Source organism: Falco naumanni, chromosome 5, assembly GCF_017639655.2.
Source record: "Falco naumanni isolate bFalNau1 chromosome 5, bFalNau1.pat, whole genome shotgun sequence".
NCBI classification, from domain to species: domain Eukaryota; kingdom Metazoa; phylum Chordata; class Aves; order Falconiformes; family Falconidae; genus Falco; species Falco naumanni.
In genome coordinates, this window is record NC_054058.1 from 24,866,954 (window position 1) to 24,891,314 (window position 24,361).

At 47.9% G+C, this 24,361-nt stretch overlaps 2 protein-coding genes and 1 long non-coding RNA gene across 5 annotated transcripts in view; 2 read left to right on the forward strand and 1 right to left on the reverse strand.

Moving 5' to 3' along the window:
- The window catches only part of KDM5A (lysine demethylase 5A), a 50,078-nt gene extending 46,459 nt beyond the window's left edge, over positions 1 to 3,619 (forward strand). Inside the window, exon 28 of the mRNA XM_040596668.1 lies at positions 531 to 3,619. Within this exon, the coding sequence (XP_040452602.1) occupies positions 531 to 743 (213 nt within the window). The 3' untranslated portion in view covers positions 744 to 3,619. The remainder of the gene's footprint in view (positions 1 to 530) is intronic.
- A 745-nt stretch (positions 3,620 to 4,364) lies between these two features.
- Positions 4,365 to 22,156, reverse strand: LOC121089447. The gene is made up of 4 exons (XR_005828213.1): positions 22,145 to 22,156; positions 12,360 to 12,940; positions 8,925 to 9,100; positions 4,365 to 5,769 (listed from the first exon to the last, which is right to left on the reverse strand). It is a non-coding gene; the product is annotated as an uncharacterized LOC121089447 (long non-coding RNA).
- The window catches only part of SLC6A13 (solute carrier family 6 member 13), a 36,065-nt gene continuing 25,475 nt past the window's right edge, over positions 13,772 to 24,361 (forward strand). The window contains exons 1-4 of one of the 3 annotated variants that reach the window (XM_040596671.1): positions 13,772 to 14,426; positions 17,157 to 17,221; positions 18,692 to 18,975; positions 23,420 to 23,554. In XM_040596671.1, the coding sequence (XP_040452605.1) occupies positions 14,409 to 14,426; positions 17,157 to 17,221; positions 18,692 to 18,975; positions 23,420 to 23,554 (502 nt within the window). In that variant the 5' untranslated portion in view covers positions 13,772 to 14,408. The remainder of the gene's footprint in view (positions 14,427 to 17,156; positions 17,222 to 18,691; positions 18,976 to 23,419; positions 23,555 to 24,361) is intronic. The other 2 variants (XM_040596672.1, XM_040596673.1) reach the window with 2 other exon arrangements.

A 24,361-nucleotide genomic window follows, 5' to 3' on the forward strand; every position in this document is an offset into this window, starting at 1 on the left:
GTGGCCAGCTGTATACCCAATATTCAGGTGGTAGAAAAGTATTAAAGCTGCTGATGTCATGTGGCTGTTTTTTAGCCAAAAACATTACTCAAGTTCGTCTGTTCTCTGCAATTTTTAGGTTGCAGAAGGTACTGTTTGATAATGCATCGTAAGGGGACATGATTTAGGATGTGTATTTGTAGATTCTCTATGCTGAAATAACTGTCCCTTAGCATGCTACTATTTTAAATGTGTTCTAGTATTTGTGTCTTTCACGTGAGGAGAGCTGAGTGTCATCTTCTTCAACAGTAGTAGGGTGTTTGTATTGTTGCAGGCTAAGGATGCAAGAGAGGCAAGGTTTTTTGGAAGTGTGTTACTATTAAACTGAGGCAGCTTGTTAAAACAAGCTCTGTAGGGCATGATTTGTGCCAAAAGCTTTTGTGTTCTAGGTGTATCAGGTGGGTTTAATAGAAGGTATTTTCTTCATAGAAACAATGCCTGTCTGCCTTTCCTTGTAATAAACTATGTGTTGCTGATCTGATCTCTTGCAGGTAGACTGGGTGCAGTGTGACGGTGGCTGCGATGAGTGGTTTCATCAAGTTTGTGTTGGTGTCTCTCCAGAAATGGCTGAGAATGAGGATTACATCTGTATAAACTGTGCAAAGAAGCCAATGCAGGGACCAAGTAGCCCTGCTCATGCACCACCTCCTCCTTTCTTACTGAGCTACAAACTACCAATGGAAGATCTTAAGGAGGCAAGTTAGCAGCTACTCGATGCCTGGAACTTGTTGGGAAATGGACCACTGAATCCCTACAGAAAGAAAGGGTTTGAAGCTAATGTAGCCACTGAGCTTCACTTCCAGGGATGTACAGACCTGCAGCAGAGTTGGTCCCTTCCTTACAGCTGGCTTCCTTCATAAAACAGGGATGTCAAGGCACAGTGGTACTGACTCATCTATGCAGACACCACCTGATTAGGAGCTCCAGCCAGTGTTTTTTGACTTGAGTATTTCCATCTTTGAGTGTGGCTGTTGCTCTTAGAGACTGAGCAAACCCGAGGCTGTTAGATTAGACACTTCAGGGTGTTAGAAGTATATGTTGGCAGTGGAGCTGGCCTGGAATTGGTGGGTGTAGGCTGGAGCTTTTAGGCCCACCAGGTTACCCTAAGGAGGTAACTTAGGAAAGTTCTTTTGCCTCCCCATGCCAACCCAGTGAGTAGGGCAGTGTCTTGGGAGAGGTAAGTTGCCTCCATATCCAGGCAGCTAACACTACATTATAAGGATGGGAGCAAGTGGATGAATTTTTTTTAAGTTCTCTTTTGTAGCTAAAGGGCAGAGGAGCTCATGATCTCAGAAATCAGCAAAGGTTCTGTTTACCAAAAAAAGAAACCCAACTCTACTCCACTAAGCAAAATTTTCCTTAGTGGGGAGCATCTGATCTTCCTGTCCTGAGGAGGGCCAGAAATCATTGATAATGTCTAGCTATATCAGAGCTTGGAAAGAGCAGAGTGCTTCCCTTTCCACAGGGGTGCCCTCTCCTGTTCTAGGCTTTGCATAGAGTTATGCACTCCTGCACATTAAAGTTGTCTCGCGCAGGATGGAGCTGGCAAGGAGGTACAGCGCGCAGGGCACCTGCTTCTGTGATCTGTACTGAGGGATGGGAAGAAAAGAAGACAGCCCACTTACCTCAGAGGTTACACTGACATGTGCTTCTGTGAAAAGTTTCACTCACAACTGTTTCCAGTATCACCAGGCTACGGGCATGGCCTCAAGCAATACCAGCAAGCAGTCTGCAGATACTGTTCGCAGTGCAAATCCCCCTCCCTGCTGGCTTTGCTGGATGTGTACCAGTGTACAATCAGCAACAGTTCTTGTTTGAAGTTGCCCCTGGCTTTGCCAGAGGACCAGAGGGCTTGGGGTCATCCTGGGTGACAGTTGTTTTAGTAAATCCATTTTTAAAGAAGGACTTGTTTTTACTTTTTTCTAAATGTCTCAGACTACTGACTTGTTCTATAAATAGATTATTTTTCTTTGATTTTTTTATACTTACCACTGTTAACCAGCAGCACAGACAGAGGTTCACAAAGCAAAAACCTGCCCCTGGGCTTGGGTTTTTTTACTCCATTCCTTCCTTGTAGTACAAGGAATTAGCAGTTACCTTCCCCATTCTAGCTTGACCAGCTGCCTGTGTTTAAATAGGTAAATACATTTCATGTGCTACCTTTGTGTTTGGGTTTGTTCCTATTAGTGGGGCATCTGGGCCTTAACAACTCCAGTGGATGCTGGCTTTGTGTATGTGAATGTCTGAAGCCAGCCGCTGGGCTGTCTTGTCCCCCTCTCCACTCGCTCCCTATTGTGTTTCCATTCTTCTGCAGTTCTAGGAGTGTTGTAAGTAGTGTCCAGTCTTACTAGGAGCTGGATTGGGATTTAAAGAAATATTGACAAAAACAAGTGTTCTGTCTTGACTGTTCTGACTGTTCTGTGTCCCTTCTCTTGTTCTCTAATATTTGGAAGTTTATTTATCTGGCAGAATTATCCATCCAAAAAAAAATCCAGCTCAGGTAGACGAACTTTATTGGTTTCTTTTATTTGTGCCTGCTACCTGGGAAGAGGAAGATGTGTAAAAAGGAAAATAACTGATGGAAGGCAGAAGATAACAGGGTCTTAGGAGCTTTGAGTGCAAATTTGGCACAGACTTCTAATTCCTGCTCCTTGAAGGCTAATGTGATGTTAAAAGTGAAAACAAGCAGTGATTAAGCATGTGGCTGAATGGGCACCCTAGCGAACTTAAGAGTATTATTTGTTTACTTATTTATGAAGGAGTCTATGCTATAGCTAGACATACCCTCTTTTTGCCTCCAGTTACTTTTTTTTTTTTCTTCTCAATGTATGCTTAGTTTTGGTAAACTGATTTAAACAGATGTTACTTTCCTTCAAGCTTTAACTGATGGTACTACATAAATGTTTCCCTATATGGAGTGGATAGACTATCTGTCACAGATGTTTAATCGTTCCAGAAGTAGACTAGTACAAGATTTCTTAAAGAATCCCAGTGTTCTGTATTCTTTCCTGACTCCTAGAATCCATGACACAACAGGGAAAATATGGTTAGCATATCCTGTTAGCCACTGAGCATACCCTCTTAACCATTCCTACATTTTCTGTCGTGATAAAGTCATTGTTATATGTAATTACCATCAACTGGAAAAGAGATCCTTTAGTAAATCTGCATTGAGTGTTCCTGTTCCTCTTGAGTAGAAGTTGTGGTGGAGAATGTTAACAGTAGCACTAGTTACAATGAGACAAAAGCAAACCGCTATACCATGCAATGGTCAATCATGCCACTTATAACAAGCATAGAAGAGTAAACAATGGAATGAAACGTGCAGAAGGTCACACTTCTAGTAGCTGTTTTTCATATTATCATATGGAGAGGCTCTTTATTACACTGTTGAAAGGAGGTTGCCACACTTTTTCTAGTTACGGATCTCTCATCTGCTTTCGGGTAAGGTGTTCGTAAACTGAAGACCATTATTAGTTTTACATCTTATTGTTTAAGCTTATTTTTTTTAAGAGCGTAATTCCTATCAAAGGATTGCTGATAGTGTGAACTTATGAATAAATGTTAACTTTTGGAAAAATCTGTAGATATGTAGTTAGTGGTTGAAAAAGCTAAAGCTGCAGCTGTGGTATTGTCTCTAGATCTTAGAGGTTTGAATCTTTATAAAAAAACATGCAAAGAAGCAAGTTTAAAGAAATAATTTTCTTACAGGTCTGCTACAGCTGTAGGAAGAATCTCATGCTTTGGGGACAAAATCTCAGTATACACAAAATAATAGTTCATGTGTATCTAGAAAGGTACATGTTCTTCGTGCTATATTCTACAAAGGATGCTAGCCATTGTTACTGTTACTTCACTTCATGTATCTGACACAAAGAAAGAAATGACTTGAGCTGTTGTGAGGGGTTAAAAATGGTCAGGACTTGAGTTGTGTGTCTTATACAAACCATGTGGTTTCAAGTTTGTTTTGTTTTTTTTTTTTAAGAACCAGGGCCTGGAATTGGGCAGCTTTACTTGCACAGAGGTAAATGTCACTCCTAAACTTCAGTACTGTTACTATTAGGATTTATGCTTTTGACAGATCATCTTAAGGTAAAATCGATGGTATTACAGAAATTATCTGAAGGGGTTGGAATATGGTCACACAGCGTAAGATAACAAATAGTTGTCTGTGTGTTATGTTAGCCACACTGTGAAACTGGCATTGACCTCTTCAGTTTTTAGAATCATAAGAGTAATTTAGTTTGAGGGGGACTTCTGGAGGTTGTCTGGGTCAACCTCCTGACCACAGCAGGGCTGACTTTGAAAGTAGGTCAAGTTTTTCAGGGCCATGTCCAATCAAATTTTGAGTATTGCTAGGAATGGGCATTTGACAACACCTCTGGCTTCATGTTCTGGTTTGTAGTGTCTTCGGGGCAAACTTATATAATGTACACTCAGATTCATTTGCTGTAGCTTGCCAAGAGACTGGCTCCGTATTTTCTGTAACCATCCATGAGGCAGGTGAAGGCTGTGGGTCCTGCAGCCTTAATTTCTAAGCTGAACAAACCCAGCTCAGCCTCCCTTGAGCCATGTCATGAGCTGCAGCCTTCTAAAAGTCTTGGTGGTCCTCAGCTGGACTTGTTGCATGTTTGTCAGTGTCTCTTTTTGTACTGAGAACCCCCAAATGGTGTGTTACTCCAGATGAAGTTGACAAGTGTTGAATACAGTGGAAGAAGAATTTCCTTTAAGCTGCTGGCCATGCTTTACTATGCAGCCGGGTACAGGGTTGGCCTGTACAGCTGCAGGGGCACACACTGCTGACTCCTCTTCGTGTCCATTGTTAGCCCCAAGTCCCTTGGTTTATTATTTCTCAGGTGTGGGACTGATGAACTTAACACGCTTTCCATCCGCACATCACTCCAGCCTGTCAAGATCCAACTGAGTGGGAGCCCCCTCCTCTCATGTTTTGGGTGGTCCTGCTGCTGTCCTCCTCCAACGTATGGTTTGGTGTCATCTGCAAATTTCAATGTGCTCTATCCCACTGCCCAGGTGGATAAGATAAAACAGTAGTCTCCAGTACCAGCCCCTGAGACACTCTGCTTGCAGCTGGCCACCTCCTAGATGTCAAATCTTTGACAACTGAAGTCTGAGCACAGCAGTCCACCCCATTTTTCACCCCCACTGTAGGTTGTCCATCCACTCTGTGTTTTTCCTGTAAAGGGTAAACATCCACTGCTCTCCCCTTGTTCACAGGGCTCATCACAGAAGGCACCCAGACTGGGTTAAGATGGTAGTGGTGAGTTACCAGTCACCTTATCCTTCATGGGCCTGGATGTGGCTTTGAGGAGGATTTGTTCCATAATCATCCCAGGGACCAGGGTAAGGCTAGTTGCCCTGTAGTTCCCCGCATCCTCCTCATTTCCTCCTCTTTGGTGAATGGGCATGACTTGCAGCAGTTTATCACAATCCATCAAGAAAGTGATATTCCATACAGATGTTTGCCTAGGCTTTGTTCATCGTTGTGGCACGTAAGATTCGAAAGAGAAAACCCAAGCTATTTGGATTGCTGTTTAAAAAAGGCATGGAAAACTAAATGGCAGAACCAAGCTCTTTTCATACCTCACACCTAAACTCCATGTGGGCTGGTGAGCAGTTACGTCAGTCCTATACATGTAGATACAAGTCCAAGCTGGTCTGGTGGAAGTCAATGTTATTGATGCCTGGTCCTTTTGCATGCAGTTCTTCACACTGGAAGAAAGAAGTAATAAGAATGACCGTGAACAGGGGCATCTCTTCTTCTAGGAGTGAAACAGTCTATAGCCATTATCATTCAACAGTAAGCTGTTTACCAGGCAGTTGTCCAAGGATAGCTATCACCTTTTTTTTTTTTTGTGGTGTTCTAATAAGTTACTGGAATAAGTTGAACACAGAGTTATTAGCAAAGTAAAACAAAAAGTATTCAATATGCATCGTTGCTTATCAGACATTCCTTGCTGTCATTCTAGGTGCATGTTGCATACCTTTAAAAATAGTGACTGAAAGAACCACTGTACACTAGCAGTCATTTTGTATGTTGGAAAAGGAAGATTTTTAAAGGGTGCAAAATGTTTCTTAAAATCATTCCTGAAATCACTGTTAATGCCCCTGTAAGAAGTTGAGAGTTGTGGTCTGCTAAAAGCAAGATTTGAGGCTTCCTGGAGTTAGATGAAAATGAAAAGCAGGGAGCTCCTTCAAATCCTCTCCAGCTGCAGTCACCAAGAATGTGTTTGGTCAGCCTGCCTGAACCAAACAGGAACTCCGCTTGGAGCGCCGAGGCAGCGGGGAGATGCAATAAATCCAGCTCTTATCAAAATTCTAGCCACACTGGCTTTGGGAGGGTGATAAATGCATAGGACAGCTGGAAACTGCACGGCAAGACATTGAGAGCATCGAGCCTTATGTAACGAGATGGCACGGTACAAATGAAAGTTAAGTTGCAAGGTAAAGGCAATGAAAGTAGCAAGGATTTATTGAAAAATGGAAATACTTGTTAGGAGACATGCTCTGAATGCCTTTGAAACAAAAGCCCTGCTGTAGTTAACAAGTTCTAATCCTAGATGGGGCATTGAGTCTCAGCTGGAGGCTTTTCAGAGGCCAGTTTTTGGCATTCTGTATATTGCTCTCCAGTCCGCCCAAGAAAGCTTACAGCCAAGTGCCAGAGGGAGCTGCAGTGGGTAGCAATACCTGGGGAGAGCAGCCATCTCTGAACGTGCACGTCCCGAGACAGTTGATGTCACTAGCCAGCCTGGCATCTGCTTTTAACGGATGGGTGATGTGCCAGCATATCAAACTGCTGCGTCCGATTCCGTGTTGATGCAGCCTTGTAGCAACCCGAGTCACCTGCCAGGCAAGGGCAAACTGCGTCGCTCCCCAGAGAAATAAGGTGTTTGCTACTGCTGTTACGTGATAATAGCAGAGGAGCCTAACAACTCCAAGTTACAAATTTGAGAAATAGCTCAGATTTTAGTGGGATGTGAGATGAGTAGCACATTCGGTTTACTTCTGTCAGCTGATGGTTTAGCTTTTGCCTTTCTCCAGCTGGAAACTTAGTTCGCCAGGTCTTGTCTGTGTCTCTGTGATGGCATTATCAGAGAAAAATACTGTAAAGGTCAAAATCTGGACATTGTCAGTGTATTGATAGTGTTGCATCCATTCTTTCCTTGCTAGCTTTCCTGATTATCTCGTGCAGGAGGGAAGCAGGAGATAGATAGATGCTTTAGCTTCGCCTAGAAACATTCTGGGGAGGGACAATCCCTGCACACCAGCGTCTTGGAATACCTGGTAAAGAAGTGGAATCATCTGGTAGCATCCCTACCTAATGCTGGTGAACCCCCAGGTGAGTGTGTGGTACCTCTGTTCTTCACCTGCTGCTAGAAGGTGGTGATCTACTGGTGCAGCTCTAAACCATTATCCAGGTTTGTATCGGTGCTGGTAAGATTTAAAGACAGCTGGGTTGCTTGCTTTCAGGGTGTTCCCTCGCACCGCAGCCTTCTCTGTAGTTTTAAAGGGAGACTGGTGGATCATCAGCCCTGGCTGCTCTTTCACACAGTTACTGTTGCATGAAAGGAGACCTGTGGAGCAGCCTGCCGGAGCCTTTGCCCTGTGGAGCGGACGGACTTCCTTGGTAATGAACGTGTGTGTAGAGCACCTGCTGATTAAGAAAGGGAAGAAACGTGACGTGGTCCAGCGATGATGGCCCCTTCCTTGGACTAGCACTCACTGCATCTGCAGGGAATGTAGGTGCAGAAGAAAGTAGATCCTAGTGGTTTTGAGAATTAAGGGTTTAGGGGTGTGCCTTCTATGATGATGATGCTTCAGTGGCTTTTCATATCTCTCATATTTTTCCAAGCGGCATTTGTTAGAAGGGAATGGGTGACTTGTAATGGATTATAAAGTAAATATGCAGTAAGAGTGCTCTGAAGGGATCCTGGCCTGTTCCTGAATGTGCATGTGTGCACAGCGAATTAGAGGCTGGAGCACTGATTTCCCCTGGCCTCTGGTAGGAATATACTTGAAATGGTCATGCCCTAGGATTTAGCGATGTTAAAAAATTGGAGAATACACAAAATTGAGCAAATATATTGGAAGATAGTATACAGCATCAGCAAAGCTATTCACAACTGAAAGGTTGGGGCTTTTTTTTTTTAATCTTGCTGAGTGAGGCAAGTCTAGGAAGCTGACGAGTCAGATTCCTGTTTGGAGCAGAAAGCAGACATGTTCTTTATGTAACCGCTATTTACAGAGCGTGCAGAGAGTGCTGCTGCACAAGCAACACCTGAGGTTTCTGCAAAACCAAACTTGCTTTGCTTTGTTCTAAAGAACATCTATTCCAAGTCCTTGTTTCTGTCTCTGCTCCAGTGTCCTCAAACACAATTGCTTCCTGTGCTTTTTGCTTTCTTCCCCTGGGGCCTTCCCATTACACCTTGGGAAATCTCTGCTCCCAGGGAAGTGAGGCCAAAGGAGATCGGAACAAATTCCCTTTGCAGGCTCTTTCTGCTCCTCCCAAACTGCTTTCCCTTCCTGTTAGGGGAAGTCTCACCTACCACCCTTCTAGGGCTGCCTGTCTACTTGCAGAGAAGCTGTGAGACTCCAAACTGCCTCTCCACACCCTTTCCTACCTTGAAGCTCAGTATTTCCTTGCCCCATGACAGGGAAGCATGGAGCTGCCATTGCCCACCTCCAAGCTGGCGCATCTCCATGCAGGCTAGCACCTCGCTGCTGTACCATTAGCCCTGGCTGATCCTGTGGCTTCTACACCAGCTGGTTGCTGGAAGTGGAGAGGCTCTGTGGCTCGGCCTTCCAGGGAATGGCATGGGGCCATGTGCATCTTCAGACTACTTTTGACAGCAGCTGTGAGCTATTACCTGTGCTGCCCATGGCCAGTGGGCTGTGTAGGGCATTCCTTGGGTTCCTCACTGTGGTTGCACAGACAAAGCTCAGGTTTATCTCTTTGCTGAGTTCCTCCCTCCTGCAGTCCCACTGGCTTCTGTCTTTCTCCCTCAGTGCTATGTTCATCAGCATCGTTGGGACCAGATTTGGACTGCAATAAAAAAAGAGCTGTTTTCTGGTTTGTTCTGGTGTAAATCCACAGCTTCTGTTCTAGCAGTAGGGCAGATGCTGATACTGCTACACAGTTCAAACGTTGCAATAAGAAGCTTGTAGGATAAATAAGTATATCAAAACCTAGTCTCCTTTTTCTCCTGGATCCTAGTTATAGTGAATGCCAAGAGTAAAGGTTTAATTGTCTCTGTATACTTAATTATTTCCTGCATCTGGACGCATCACCATAGATGCTTGCATTTTTTTTTTCCTTTGATCACCATGAAAACTTTACATTTGGGCTGTGACTGACTTAATGAAACCACATTAATAGCACTCATCAGATGACTGGCAAGCAGTGCCTGACCCTCTGCCTTAGCTTGCAGTGGCCAGGAATGAAGTGTCTTCTATCAAAAAGCAGTGATACTCTGAGCCTGTCTGGCTGAAGGAAAGAAAGTAGTTAATTAATGTTCATGGTGGAGATACCTTGTGTTTGTATGTATCTCTCCCTCTGACCTCTTGGTCAGGTCAGCCACTGTGTGTTTTACTTCAAGTGGGCACCAGTGTTTGAATTCCTGGTGACAAGAGGGTAGCATGGCTTCGAATTTGATATTAAAAAATTACAAAGAGTGAAGCACATGAGCAGCAGCACCCCTTTCATTCCCTCTGGAGAAGGCTGCACTCAAGCAGTGCCAGGAAGCCACCTTCTTTATTTAGTATGTGTGTGGTGGGTTGACCCAGCCAGGCGCAATATATCTGGCTCTGATCTCTGTGCCTAGGGTCTGGGCATGAAGCCCCTGCTCTGCTGCCATTCCTCCACTGGAAGGGTTAGCTTTCTTCAGGCATCAGTGGATCTAATTTGAGGCTTAGCTTTTTAATCTCTGGCACTCATAAACAGAAAAGTAAGATTGCCTTAAGTTACCAAAATTCGCTAATGACTTTTCACCTAAATTTTTGAGGAAAAAATGTCTAAGCTTGAAAGAGACTCGGTGCCATGATATGTTACAACTGACCACCAAAACAGGAATGACTTGTAGACAGGTCAGCTTCGGAGTGCAGCTTTCTTCAGGCAGAATCTCTCCCATCTGCCTGGGAAGATGTCTAAAGGCTGGAGATCTTGCTCGTGTTATGTCTCAAAGCCCCACTAAGCACAGGGCCACTTCAGTAGGTGAGTGGTAGGGACCACGTTGCCAGTATATGAGCTCCTTTTTGCTCTGCAGAGGTAACGGCGCTCTGGAGCACCTCCCTCCACCAACCTTGCAGGGACCTCAGCAGAGTGGCCCAGGGGAAGGTTGGAGAGGATGGGCAGCACAGGTCCCTCTGCTTCTGCCTGCCCTGCCTGAGTCTGCCGGTGATGGCAGAAGCAAAACTTGACACACAAAATGCTTCTGATGAGCAGGAGCTGGGAGCTGGCACGCTCTGCAGAGCCTTGCAGGGGTGCTTCTGACCAGGTAGCGTTTCAGGGATGAGCTCTGGACTCCCAGGTGGTGCTTCTCCAAGCACAGCATCCCTGCACGCTGTATTGGCCCAGGAGGTTGGCTGGGACACTCCTTGTGCTGAAGTGAAGGCTGCCTGGGTTGTTTTGAAGAGGTAACAACTCCTGGCAGTGCAGGGTTTTTCTAAAAACCTGCTGTATTTCTGATTTTTGGAAGCTGGAAAAACTGAACCGATGTCTTATTTCTTATTGACGTTTCTTGAAATACCAAAGTTTTCACTTTGTCATCTCTTAACTTAGAAAACTTACTTCTCGGAAGCTTTTAAAAACTTTCTCTCATTCTGTCCACATGTGACTATCCAACTATTGGATTGTCTCCCAGAATGGAAACTTTGTATTCTGAGTACTTACCAGCCCAGTAGGTGTCCTAAATTAAAAAGTATTCATTTACTTTTTTTTAGAGTATGTAAATAAGTATGAACAGATGTTGTGAGAATACTGCCCAAACCTTGCCTGTTTAAAACCAGATTACGGGTTTTCTGTGGAAGCATCAGTTAAGCGGGTGCAACCTTGTCTCACCTCTGAGAAAAGCTTTTACTTTTTCCTGCCAGAACATCCCCCTTGCAGGCAGACAGTGCAGGGGCATGTAAATTCCAGAATTCCAGCCTTATCAATGGCTTTGATTTAATTCTTTCTGCAGACAGGCTGTTTCAGATTTATACCTTCACCTCAGAGAAGCAGGGTGAGGAAAGACCATCATCCTGCTGATATACAGCTTCTTCTTGCCCGCCCCCCCCCCCCCCCCCCCCCCCAATCTACCCTGTACCTAACCAGTCTGCTAATTGCATACTTGATGGCTGCTTAAGCCATACTACTATCATTACTAGCCTGAAATTTTCATTTCCTTTGGCATATGGTTCTTGATATGAAAATGCCTTCTAAATAGCTCCTTGGCTGCGAGAAGAAACTGGTGAGTTTTTTCTTGATGCAAACTATCAATTTTCACATCAGGAGGCCAACAACTAATCCTTGGAGGAATGGTGATTCTTCCCTCTCTCTAAAATGTGCTCAGGCTCTGTTTCCCCTGTTACTCTGTAAGGGTTTGTTCAGGCTGTCCTGTCATTGGCAAAGTGGAACTGGGGAAAAGCCCTGAAAAACTGGTAGTACTTGATGGAGTTGAGGGGAAAGCAGGAGGAGATGCTGAAAAGGTTGAAACCTCCAGGCTTAGGAGTCTTTGCTTGCTACTCAACTCTTGTTTATATTTTATGTTATAAGCATATATATAGGTACTTATACATATGTGCTTATAACTGCATAACCTTGCAGTGTTTTCATTTTTGTCCCTAAATGAATTTGGGATACTTTTGAACTCTGAGTGGAAAAAAAAAACCAACCCTGTTTCTTGCTTATGTGTGCAAAGGACCAATGTGTCTAACGGAGACAAGCTATGAAGTAAAAGTCAAAGCAGAGGTAAGATGCAAAGCACTGCAGATCTGCCTGCCTGGATACTCCTGCTGCACTTGTGCATGCAATACAAATGCCTGCATGTCCCTGCCTTAGTCTTGGGTTTGCTGTTTCAGATGGGCAAGTGCATACCTGAGAGGCACTGCTGTTTCCATCCTGGTCTAGGGGGCAAGCCACTGGCACTGGACACAGCTGAGACACTGGCAATGGGAACTGACAGCTCTGTTGCTGTCCCTTTGTTTTGTGGCTAGGAATTCATGTTACAGCCAAAGTAGGTCTGGGGACACAGTCCTTTTGGTTTCAACTTCTTTTCCTCTGTGCTTTACCACTTCTGATCGGAGGTGCATAGAGAGGGACTCACCAGCACATTGTCAAGCTTATGTGTTGAGCACGGTGCAAGCATCACCTTTAGCTTCGGCGTGCAGAGGAGCAGAGGGTATGGCAGCGATATCTGCAGGAAAGAGTTCTCCAGCACTGCGAGTGTGCTGTCCTGCGTTCAAGCTGGTCCCTGAGCTCTGGCTGGTGCAGGAGTGTCATCTATTTATCTTCTGTATGCAGAGCACGGTGTCCACAGACAGGCGTATCTTGCACCACAAACAGCCTGGGCACAAAAGTGAGGCCTCTGCAACTCTGCAGGCATCCAGTGGGGACGGGGTTTTTCTCGCCTCAGGATTCTGGTCTTTCAGGTTGTTTGGACGCGGGTATTCACTGGGGAGGCTGCATCTGAATGAGGCTGTCCAATGGCTGCAGTAGGACCTTCTGCCACTGCAGGAAATGCAGGCTCTTGCAGTGGCTTTTGGCTTCTGCCACTGTTGTTTAAAAATATATGTGCCTTTCTGGGAGGGAGCTTAGTGGATCAAGCAAGAGTCAATCCTCTGTGCTTACTTTGGCCTCTTTCTCCGCTGAGCAGTCTCCAGGTTCCTGTAATGTGCCAGCCGGTACCTCCTTTCTGCGCATATTTGTGACAATTTTGCTTGCTCCAGCCATGGTCACTTCAGCTGAATAATATTTTCAGGTTAAAAAGGCCGGTAGCAGGGTGGTTATCAGATAGAGGAAATGCATCTTATTTGCTCTGGCCTTTGGTTCCCAGATAATATAACGGCAAATTGTGTTCCTGGAAGCTGGGAGGTGGCTTGCAAGATTACATGGCCCCAAAATGCATTGAAGCAGTTTGTCACATGTGGCAGAGGAGCGGAGGGGGAGGTGGAAGTGGGGAGCATAGCTGCTCTCAGTGTTTAGCAAAGGTCAGACATGGCTGATGCCTTCTTCACATCGGCAATGCTAAAGCAGTGGCAGCAATTGTGCCCTGGCCAGTGTCCTGAAAGCACTTTGGTTCATTTGATAAAGGAACATATGTTCATTTAAAAGTTGCTGCCGCTTGCAGAGCAGTAAGAGGTTGTTTATACCTCCTAGCAACAATTTCCCTCTCTTCTTTTCCCCCTCATCGTTCCTCTAAGTGTGTCCCTTTGAATCCTTGCTCCTTTTAGGTCTGAATGACCTCTCCAGGTGGCTGAAGATGGCTGGGTGCTTTGGAGGAGAGAAATCTAAATAACACTCATTCCCTACTGAGCTAGACGTAGACATGAAGCAAGACCGGACCTGGGAGTAGATCCTGTGGTTCCTACTAAAGCATGCAGGGTCACTGCTCCTGTGTGTGGCCCATGCAGGATGGGGTGAGCTGGGGCCAGTTCTTGTGCACGTCTGACCCAGAAAATGTCAAAGTACCTCATTATCTCCAGAGGAAGCTCATTCCAGGCTTGCTCTCTGTGGGCTACAAGCACCTCTCTGGGAGTGCAGCCTCAGCTGCTGGTGGAAGAGTGGGACCAAGCTGAAGACAGAAATCCTGGTAAATATTGTAAGGTAAAGATGAGCAAAATGCAGCATAAATTTCAAGAGAGGAATCAATAGCCTTTACGATCAGGATTTTCCAGCCCTTGTCCTGGCTGAGGTGCGAGGTACGCTGTCAGAGCCCCCCTGGTCCAAAGCTCTTGCTTTTCGCCAAACTGGGTGTTGGGGAGAAGTGGCTGAGCCAGCCACACACCACTCGTGCCCCGTGCACCAGTACCGCGCTGTTCTACGTCAACAAGGCAGCTTGGCAGCCTGCCCAGGCCTGGAAGCTGCTTCAAGGACCCGCTCGGGGAGGTGTTGCTCCAGCACAGGCTGTCCGATAAACGTCAGATCATAGCTTGGCCACCTGGGACTGGGCTGGGAGGAGCACGGCTGCTCCGGCTGGCACAGTCTTCAGCCCTGTGCTCTGGGGGGTCACTAAAAAAGCCTCCCATTTCTTACCTGTGGCAGGGGAGGCCGCCAGCAAAATACCCCCCCCTGTTCCATCCTGGGGGGTTGGTGTGTGGGGCAGGCACCAGCATCAGCACTGCCACTTGCCAGCACTTGTAGCAACGGGAGGAAGATGCTCTGCAGCCACCCGGTGAGGTTCAGCTTGCACAGCTCTGGGTGGCACATGCTGCAGCAAAAGTCCTTCCCTGGTGTTCTCCTTATTCATGTGAATAAAATATATGTATGTGTACCTACCCAAATATTTTAAAATGGCATTATCTTAGCTTTTCTCAGGATTAAATTATTTTCCTGTTCTTACAGCATGCATGTTATCTTGGCTTGTTCCTTTGTTTGTTTTTCTTTTCTTTAAAAAAAAATCCACTTTCTTTCATCTCTCTTACTTGTTTCTTGCAAATCTGTTTCCTAAGGTTTTGTTTCTGACTGTCCCCATTCTTCTTCTAAGACCCAAAATTGAGATGTCATCCTTTGCATTTTTCCCTTTAGCTTTTCATTGCCTCTGATGGGCTAGTTAAAGTCCCTCCCAGTTTCTTTGCCTTCTGCAGTTTCAAAAATGTCTGTTGAAAATACGTTTTTCTGTAGTTTTAACTAATCCTTTGTGATGTTTGTGGGTTCTCTTCCTATCTTCAGTCAAAAGATTTGGTTGGTGTTGTTTTTTGGTTTTGTTTTTTTTAACCTCTCAAGTAACATCTCTCAAAGCCATATGGACTACTTCTTGTTTCACCCCAGAAGATTTGTAAAGTGATGTTTTACTTTAAATATGCTTTGTTTTGGATTTTCCAGCTTGCTTTTACACTTGCAGATTTAATATTTCCCCTTGTTGCTTATGTTTACACTGAACATTTGTTTTAATTTTCAACTTATTGTTGTGTTCAGTGCAGTCTCATCTCGCTGGGCAGAAGTCAAATAGTTTGCTATTGATTACACTGTTTCCTATCATAGTCTATTAGTTCCTGCCAATTAGTTTGTTGTCCTGTTGATAAGATTATTGCCATTAGTGCACTGTAGTGGTCGTGGTTATCCAGGGTATTTGAGCAGCAATGCTGACGCATGCAGTATGAGAATGTCTAGAAATGTTTCCTTATTCAGTCTCCTATCTCCTTACACCAATCTGTTGCATAAGGCAAAATATTATTTGACTTTGCTGTTCTTTTTTAATCCCTGTATACTTAGCCTAACTATCTAACAACTACACTATTTGTTGTAAGATGGTTTCTGCACAGGGATGTTCCCTGCTTCTCACAGTCTTGTGTAATTCCTGCTCTGGAACATCTCTGGTTTCCAGCAACCCACAATTTGAGGACTGGAGCTGGCTAATATTGGACCATCCTGTTTAATCGCTGCTACGCCGGAGCAGCCCTTTGTGAATTTCCCTAGTTCCTTTCCAAACAATATTCTGTGGCAATGGCCACAGGTACCATGTTTAATTATGCACAATGGGAGGAAAAAGTATTTCCTTTTGTTTTAAATCTGAATATTTTATCACATGCTATTAGTTGTTGCACCATGAGATGTAGTGAACAATGTATTCATCTTCTCTGTCTTATCCTTGTTTCTTAGACCTCTGTTGTCCCCTTCTTTTTATCCTAAGCGTCTCTTCCTGACATGAGGAGTCATCATATATTTGATCACTCTTTGGTTGAATCGGTTCTTTATCTCTGCCCATCCCTCTTCCCTTTCCCTGTTTCTCCTGTAGGAAGGCCGGTGCTGTGTGGGTACACCATAGATTAACATGTGACACCGCAGAGTTTACTGCTTTGTTCCTGTTCCCCTAATACCTTCTCAAACTGCCTGTACACAGCTCAGGTTTTGCTGCTGCTTTGCAGGCCTGATACAGAGACATTGAAACCAAAAGTGTGATGGTTTTGTTCTCTCTTGCCCAAGATATTTATCAACAGATGTAATAAAAATATTTCACAACCTCGCCTCACTTACATCCTTGGACCATCACAGCTGTAACACATCTACCATGAACAATATCCCCTTCTGTTTGCCTTTTTTATGGCTTCAAAGTATGGAGCTAACGTCATCATTACCTGCAGTAATCCCAAAACCTCTTTCCCCAGCAGCCACAGCTGATTTTGCAGCTCAGTGTTGGGTATGCACAACTGGAGCTAGTTTTCTTCCTGCTGCATTATTATTTTAATTTTTTTTTGTCTACTGCGTGATTGCCTGTGCCCATTGCAGCTTCTGAAGTGACACCCTGGGATGGGGCGGAGATGCTCCTGGGAAAGATCAGTGGCAAAGATCCCTGCGTGTGAGGGAAGAGAGTTTGCAGTCTGCTGAATTTCTGAATAAGGCTGTTTTGGGCCCCTAGTAAGAAGCAGCAGAGAGTTGAGCAGAGTTTATTTCCAGCTCGGGGCTCTGCTGCCCATCACTGCTGCCAGCCATGGCACAGCCCAGCCGTCTCCCTGGGCAGGGTGGGTCAGGCTGCGATGCAGGACGCTGCCCTGTGCCCATGTGTTCTCTGCTAAGGAGAGACCCCGTGATGGGAATTCGCTGTGAATTTGTATTTTATCTCTTACCTCATCCCAGTAGGTCTTGGGGCTTTGGCTCCCTCGGGCAGAGCTGTGGAGGCACCTGTGTGTGGTGGTCTCCCCTTTTTCCTGTGCCTCCAGGGACAGCGCTGGGCAGAGGTGATGGAGAGTGGGAGCCAAGCAGTCCCCGGCCGGGGAGGGAGGGCACTGGTGGAGGCAGCATGAGCCCTTCTCACAGGCGGGGGGAACGAGCCCCTTTGCACTGGCCATGAAATCAGTCATGTGTAGGTTTTTGTCCAGCCCTGGGGGGTGGGGGAAGGAATGTGGGTTGGGCGAAGTCTAGGATTACACCACCGCTGAATTTTTTCTTTCCACACTTTAAATAGCCAGCACCTTTCGGTCCTGCCTTCGCGTCTCCCGTCGGCTCCCGCCCCGACAGCACCGTCGCAAGGTAACACCTCTGCCCCCGTTTCCTTCTGCCCTGCTCCCCCTGTGCCCCGCACCCACCCGGGGCTGCCGTGGATGAGAGGTCACGGTGGCTTTCTGCCTGTTTAATCATTTTCTAGCGTGGAGGGGTCCTCCTTGTCCTTCCTTGTGGCCGCTGTCAAATGCCTGCCAGTGTTTCTTGCTCCTCTTCATGTCCCAAAGTGTTTTTATAGGGGACTGTGCAGGGGGAGGGGAGAGGTTGGAAGTGCTGCTTTGCCCTGGTTTTTTTCCTCTCCTTGGATCCAGGGAGAGTATCATTTGCTGCCAGTGCCTTTTCCTGCTCTCCTGGTGAGGGAGTTGCAGGCGGGAATGAATGGCAGCATTAGGCTGGGTCTCGGGGAGCTGCCTATGCAGGGCATGAGCAGGTTCAAGGGCTGGCACCACGTGGAAGAAGGTGTTCTCCTCGGCATAAGGTCCTCAGCAACCCACGTTGGTGGGAACCACGGTCCTTACTCCTTGCTCCGTGGAACTCGGCAGCCAGGGGGGCTGCCCGTGAGGAACAGGCTTGAACACCCCTGAGCCTCCTAAATGGCTGCAGCAGAGCTGGTGCCACCCGTGCTGCCCGTACCTATCTCCTCGCTGTGCTGAGGCATCTGCTGTGCACCAACAGCTGTTTATGCTATGCCCTGGCTTTCCTAGGAGGAGAGGTGTTCCTCTCGGAGGTTTTTTGGGGAAAGTGGGACAGCAGGAGAGGTGCACACTTACTCTGTGCCAATCTTTTCTCAGTAGACATTTGTTTAGAGATGGGAGAAGCTCTTGCAGTGCCAAAGCTTCCCGAAAGTGGTACTGTGGGGAGCCTCTGCAGGCAACAGGCAGCTGTTCGGAGGGGCAGACCCTGTGAGAGGAGAGATCCCAGATGGCCGTGACATCTGCACCCTTTCTTTTCCTGCTGTTAGAAGGATAGACCCTTTCTGAACAATCACCTTTTCTCACAGACTAGTAGATTGCCAGCAACAGTTGCCACCACCAAAGGCAGAAACTTGTTTGCCTCTTGTTTCAGTTAGTCTTCTTCCTGCATCTAAAACTCTAAGGCTTTCATTGCATGGTCTTTAAAACCAGACTTTAGTAAGCAGCAACAGAGGAGAAGAGAAACTCTTATAAAATATCTTGTCAAGTATTTGATCCCGCTCTTGTTCCCCTCCAGCCCTAAGTCTGTTCCCTGTACTGGCTGCAGTGGGAGTGCCAGCCTGGCTGAGCCGCTGGGTCTCTGTGTGATGCTGTGCTCAGAGGATGGATTTGCAGAATCAGGAGTGTTTTGAGAGGAGTCAATTAAGAATAATGAAACTGATAGGAGCTTTTAAGGAGTCGTTTTGGACTGAACAACGATAGTGCATGCACGCTTTTAGCACCTGGCTGTGAGTAGTAATCAGTATAAGGAGTGAGAAAGGAACAGTTCAACGTGCACGTGTCCTCTCCCCTCTCTTGCCTCCTCTAGCCCAAATTTTTGGCTCATTGCATGGCTTGTTCTGAATGTAACGAAGGAAACTCCTTCTGAAGGTGGGATGGATTATAGAGTCCCCGGTGCTGTCAGCAATGGTGAAACGGTGCCTGCACACCCCAGCATGGAAAAGGAGAAGGAGGAGGATGAGGATGAGGACCAGACCCTGGAGCGAGGCCAGTGGAACAACAAGCTGGAGTATGTCCTGTCTGTGGCTGGGGAGATCATCGGCCTGGGAAATGTCTGGCGCTTCCCCTACCTCTGCTACAAGAATGGCGGAGGTAAGTGCAGCCCTGGCCCCTCGGCGAGCCCCGGGGGCACCTGGTCACCAGCGTTCCTCTGCGGGGTCTCTCCTGCTTCTGTGACATCCGTGTCTGGCCCTGCTTACTGCTGGCAGCAGCCTCTCAGCAATGCCCAAGTCACGAGTCTGCAGGGAGGATGCCAAACCTGACAGTGCCATCTGTGCCACAAGCAGGGGTTGTTTTGACACCGTGGGATGTGGGTAACTAAGTGGCAATGTCCGGGGGTTTCTGATGGCTGTAGCCGTGTTTCGCTGAGGTATGTGGAGCCTTGATCCTGCTGGTGAGGTGGGTGGCCATCTGCAGGGCGAGCGGGGGGGGGCTCGGCTCTGAGCAGCATGTCTCACCCCAGGCAGCTCTTCCTTGAGTTGCACCAGGCACCCCGTGCAATTAAGACGGTGGGTCCTGGCAGCGTAGCAGCAGGGGAGGCCGTGGGGCACCCATGTCCTTGCAGGCACTGCGAGGAGCTGCAGCGTTTCCTGGAGGCTCAGGGGGCCTCCAAGGGGCTCTCAGTCACAGGTCCTGGTCTGCTGTCTGACCGTGGGGGGATGTCCCCCAGCTGCTGGAGCCGGGTGGCGGGGACAGGGCAGAGTGAAGGGGTTTTCCTTGCCTCGGTGCGGAAGCACAGCCCCCCTCCTGTGCTCCACCGGCATCTGCTGGGGCTGCGAGGGTGCGGAAGAGGGCTCTGCTGCCTCTGAGCCGCACGGCAGGGCTGCGAGGTGTGCGGGTGGATGTGCTTGATGGGCAGAGAGGGAGCAGAGTGGTGATACTGCTGAGGTGCCAGCACACCGGTGCTGCTCAGGCTGTGCTCGGCAGTGACTGCTGGCCTGTCCCCTGCGAGGCTGGGCTGGGCTCGCTTTTGCAGGTGGGGTTTGCTGTGGGCTTTTACAGGTGTTTGTGGCTTCCTTTTAAGGGAGAAATTACTTTAAAAACCAGAAGCCTGTAAGCTTTTCTCAGGTTTGGTTCAGTGGCATGTAAAGAGAGAGAGCTGCTCTCCCTGTCTTGTGATTAATTGCTAATTAAGCTCTCCGGAAGGGCAGGGGAGAGGGGAAACAGTGCTTGGCTGGGAGCTGGTGGGGAGCAAGCACTGGGGATCCGGGGCTGAAATCCCCTAGCTTGAGCTTGGGGTAGTCTCATGGGCCTCACTAAACTGCTTTCATCCCAGTGGCATAAAAGAGGATTAACTGCTGTTTAGCTACTTTCATGCCGTGCCTCGCTCAGCACTTGTTTCTTTTCACCAGGTGGTCAAGCATTTTCTTTCTCTGTTGAAAAAGGAGGATTTTTCATGTTTTCTTTTTCCACAGGGAACGTTTCTTGGCTGCTTGCTGAGCCATGTCTGCTCCCGCTGCTGCACCCTTCCCAGCTGCCATCCTGCATGGCGAGCGGGACCTGGGACCTTGTCCCAGCACCCCTTGCCTTGGGTGCCAGGAGAGAGCTCTGGGAAAAGGGGAGCTGCCGTGTGTGGTGGGACAGCAGGGGAAAGGCACAAAGGGATTGATTTCTCAGCCTTTTTTCCTCCCGAAAAATGGGTCTGAGGCAAAGGCCCATGAAGCAGCAGAGACGATGTAGAGTTTGACATCTCAGTCAAATTTTTAATCTCCAGCCCTCTTCCCATGAGGTTAGAGCAAGGATGGGGCTTGAAACTCTTGTGCAGAGGGGAAAGCGTTTGCTGTGTGACTTCTCCTGGGGCAGGGCAGTGTGACGAGGCTGTGCAGGACTCGGGGCTCCCTCTTGCCTCATGGAGCCCAGCCTACTGTGGCCGTTGCTGTATCAAATCCCTTGTAACGCCAGAATTTTAAAAGCTGCCAGAGGTTTTGTCTTGTACTCCTTTGGGTAGGCTGGTCCAAGCACTTGCTTCCCTGCTACTTCAGTCAAGGTGAGGGACCTTTATTTACTTTCCAGTTCCAGGTCAGTCATGGCCAGCCTACAACCACTAGCTCCTGTGCCGGTGTTACCCTCTGGCTGGAATAGCTCTGCCCTGCTGGATGACTCTTTCTCCACACTGAATTGTGTGTAGGCAGCCATGGTAACAGCTCTCAGCCCTCGCTTTGCTTGCCGAAATATCAGGCTCTTCACAAAAAAGGTATCTGCAAAATCTGAGTTACGCAAAAAGGGGCAGCTGGTCACTTTTACTTTCTTTAGGGATGTTTCCACATAACAAAGAAAGAGTAATCCTAGTCTCTTAGGTATTTAGCACTCAGTGTCTGATACCAACGCCCTCCATAGTGGAGGGGAAGAAAACACAAAAGCAACAAAATGTTCTTTTTGCTCCTGTTCGCTCTTGCTTTCGCCCGTGGCGGGTCAGGCCCTCCTTGGGCAGGCTGGTCCTGCCGATTAGGAAATACTGGGGAAGCCTGTCTGGTGGTGTGGCTGCTGGTGCCTCCCCAGCGTGGCCCGGAGTGGGCAGCCCCCAGGGCCCACCGCCCCCGCATGCGCCAGGTGAAGGGGCCGCGGTGGAGGACACGTGTAGCGGCATTTCCCCCTTCACGTTCAGGCATAAGGGCTGGACCAGAGGGATGTCAGCCAGCTCTGGGGGTGCTCAGGCATGCTGATGGACCCCTGCCCCTGCTACAGCCCCCCTCTGCAGGTTCCTCACCAGAGTCACTGTGCAGGGCAGCTCTGCCCGAAGGCCATCCCGCATTGCCTGCTGCCCTTCCCTGCCTGTGCAGGCAACAGCAGCCCGCTGCCAGCTGAAACGAGATGGGGAGTGATGGTGGGGCTGGCATTGGGGTCGTCCCACCCTGCCTGACCCGCTACTTGGGGAGCAAGGGGAGTGGGGCAGACCACAAGCCCTCGCCCAAACATGCCTCTGCAAATCCCAGCCTAACTTTGCACTATTTCACAGCCTGCATGTCAGGACCCTTCAGTTTGACTTCCAAAGGGTGTAACCTGCCAGAAACAGATAACCTGGGGAAGGTGGGAGACCAGACCGCAGGCTGCGAATGAGGAAAAGAGGCTGGACAGCTCAGCCTCCCACCTCAGAGACCTCCCCTGGGGTCCCCTGGCTGCAGTTTAGTTAAATACAAACTTCTATGTGAGAATAATCCCTCTTGGAAATAGGCTTCACTTTTATGATAACAAGATTGCACACGTGTTGGGAGTTGAGGGGATGGTGTTGATACAACTATTTTCCCTGCCCTTTGCTCTCCACCAGCTTCTATTTCCTGGTAGAGCAAGAGCATGCGGGCAGATGCTCTCTGTTCTCCCAGGGCTGCCAAGCATCTGCAGTCCTTTAGCTGCTGTTTGCCCACAGGGAGCTGCCAAGATGCTCTCCCTGTCTGTTTTGTTGATTGCATTTTTTTGCAAGAAGGAGAGGGCTGTGGCTCTGCCCCCAGCTGGGATGAGTGTGGGTTGGGGCTTCTGGCCAGTCCCTAAAGCCCCCCTTCCCTCTCCCTGCCCCTGCATGCTAGCTAAGCTTCTTAATGAAATCTCTTGGGTTTTGAGTCTACTTGGGCACTGGGATTGTTGTTTCCCATATACCCCCACCAACATGACCCCAGAACCAGTCAGCATCTCACCAGCCCAGAAAAGGCCTGTGCAGGGAAAATGCGGTCAGTGGCTGGCTGGTTGCCACCTCCAACCCTGCACACCTCTCTGAGCCCACCACAGCCCAGTAGCCGTTCTCTGCTTGGGGGTACCCCTTTCCATGCCAGCCCCCCATCCTGACCCATGTCCCTGCCTTTGCAGCAGGGCTTCAGCAGCTTTGGTGGTGTGTGAGTGCAGCAGAGAGTGTGGGCCATCTTGCAGGGCTGTATCCTGTGCTCCGTGGGCTAGAAACCATCGCTGCATTTAACATTAGCCTGGGGTAATCAAAAGCCTGATGCATTTTATCTCTCCCTGCCTGGTTTTGTGACAGGGCTTGAACAGGAGGGCAGCCCTGGCTGTTGACATGAGGTGCATACTTTCCTGCACTATTTGAATTTTTTTGGCGCGTCTGCTGCTTCTTGGTGAGCAAATGATTGAGCAAACCCACAGGCTGGATGAAGGTGTCAGTCTCTATGTGCTGCTCAGTGCTTTGGTGTTGTCATCCGTGAGCTAGTCAGCTTATTCAATGTGAAAGGAGTCACCAACTTGATGAAAAGTCACAATGGTTTTACAGCAGAGTGTTTTCCTGTATTTCTGTGCAGCTGTTGCAAACTTGTTTCACTCTTTTCTGCATAAAAATCAGGCCTAGAAACTTTCCTTTCCTCTATCTTTTCTGAATGTTGAGTTTCTCATGCAATCACATCACTCCGGGAAGTGAAAAGTGAGAAAAATCCCTTTTTCCTGGTATCCTGTCCGTGGTCTTCCCGTTCCTGAAGCCCCCAACCCCTCCATGCAGTGTCATTTCCCCGGGGAGGAACTTGCCTGGTGCCCGGTTGGAGATGGCCTGATCCCAGTCACTCCATGGGGCTTATTTTTCCTATCTGCTGCTTGGATCTGCCAGGTGCCTTCTTCATCCCCTACCTCATCTTCCTCTTCACCTGTGGGATCCCTGTCTTCTTCCTGGAGACAGCGCTGGGGCAGTATACCAGCCAGGGAGGGGTGACAGCCTGGCGCAGGATCTGCCCCCTCTTTGAAGGTGAGTGGGGTAAGCCTGGGAGGGCATGGTGAGGTGGGGGAACCATAGGGCCCTGGGGGGATGAACAGTGACACCTCTCCCCACAGCTGAGGAGCACAGCCTGGGAGGGCCACTGGCTGCCCCTTTTCCAAAATCACCCTGGAAAAAATTGATTATATTTCTCGCCAAACAGTTCCCATCGTTACATTGCATCCCTGGTTTCCTTCATGGCCACGGTTTTGGCCAGGAGCTTTGCACCTAATCAAGGTTGTCCTCTGAGAGCTAAATCATGAAAATGCTTCTGGCAGTTATAAGGAACCTAAAGCATATTTTTATTATTTTAGGTTAATGCTATGTAATTGTTTTGAGTTTGCAGATGGCTTAAAACCTTAGTGGTGAAAGGTGTCAACTGCCTTAATAAATCATCAGCAGTCAGATCTGCTTCTAGCACTGTTTCAGCACAGTCATCCAGCCTCAAGCTACTCTCCATGATTCCTTTGAAGGTCTCGGTTGTCTCCTCTACATGTACCAAAACTTTTAGATGCTCCTCCAGCACGTCTCAGAGAAGGAGTGTGCTATTAATACAAATGCTTCCCAAACAAAAGTGAAAAGGGATGAAAGAACAAAAATGGATTTTGGTAGAAGAGGTGTTATTCAGCAGGTGGAGTGCCATCATATGTTTCTGTCCCTTTGGGTGGCTTTCCAACCATAATCTGACCATCCCCTACCCAGACTCCCTCCCATCACTACCCATTCACCAGGGAAGGCTGCAGTGGGGTTGCAGGAAGAGGGGGTCCCTGGGGCACCGGCTTGGACCCCCACTGATGC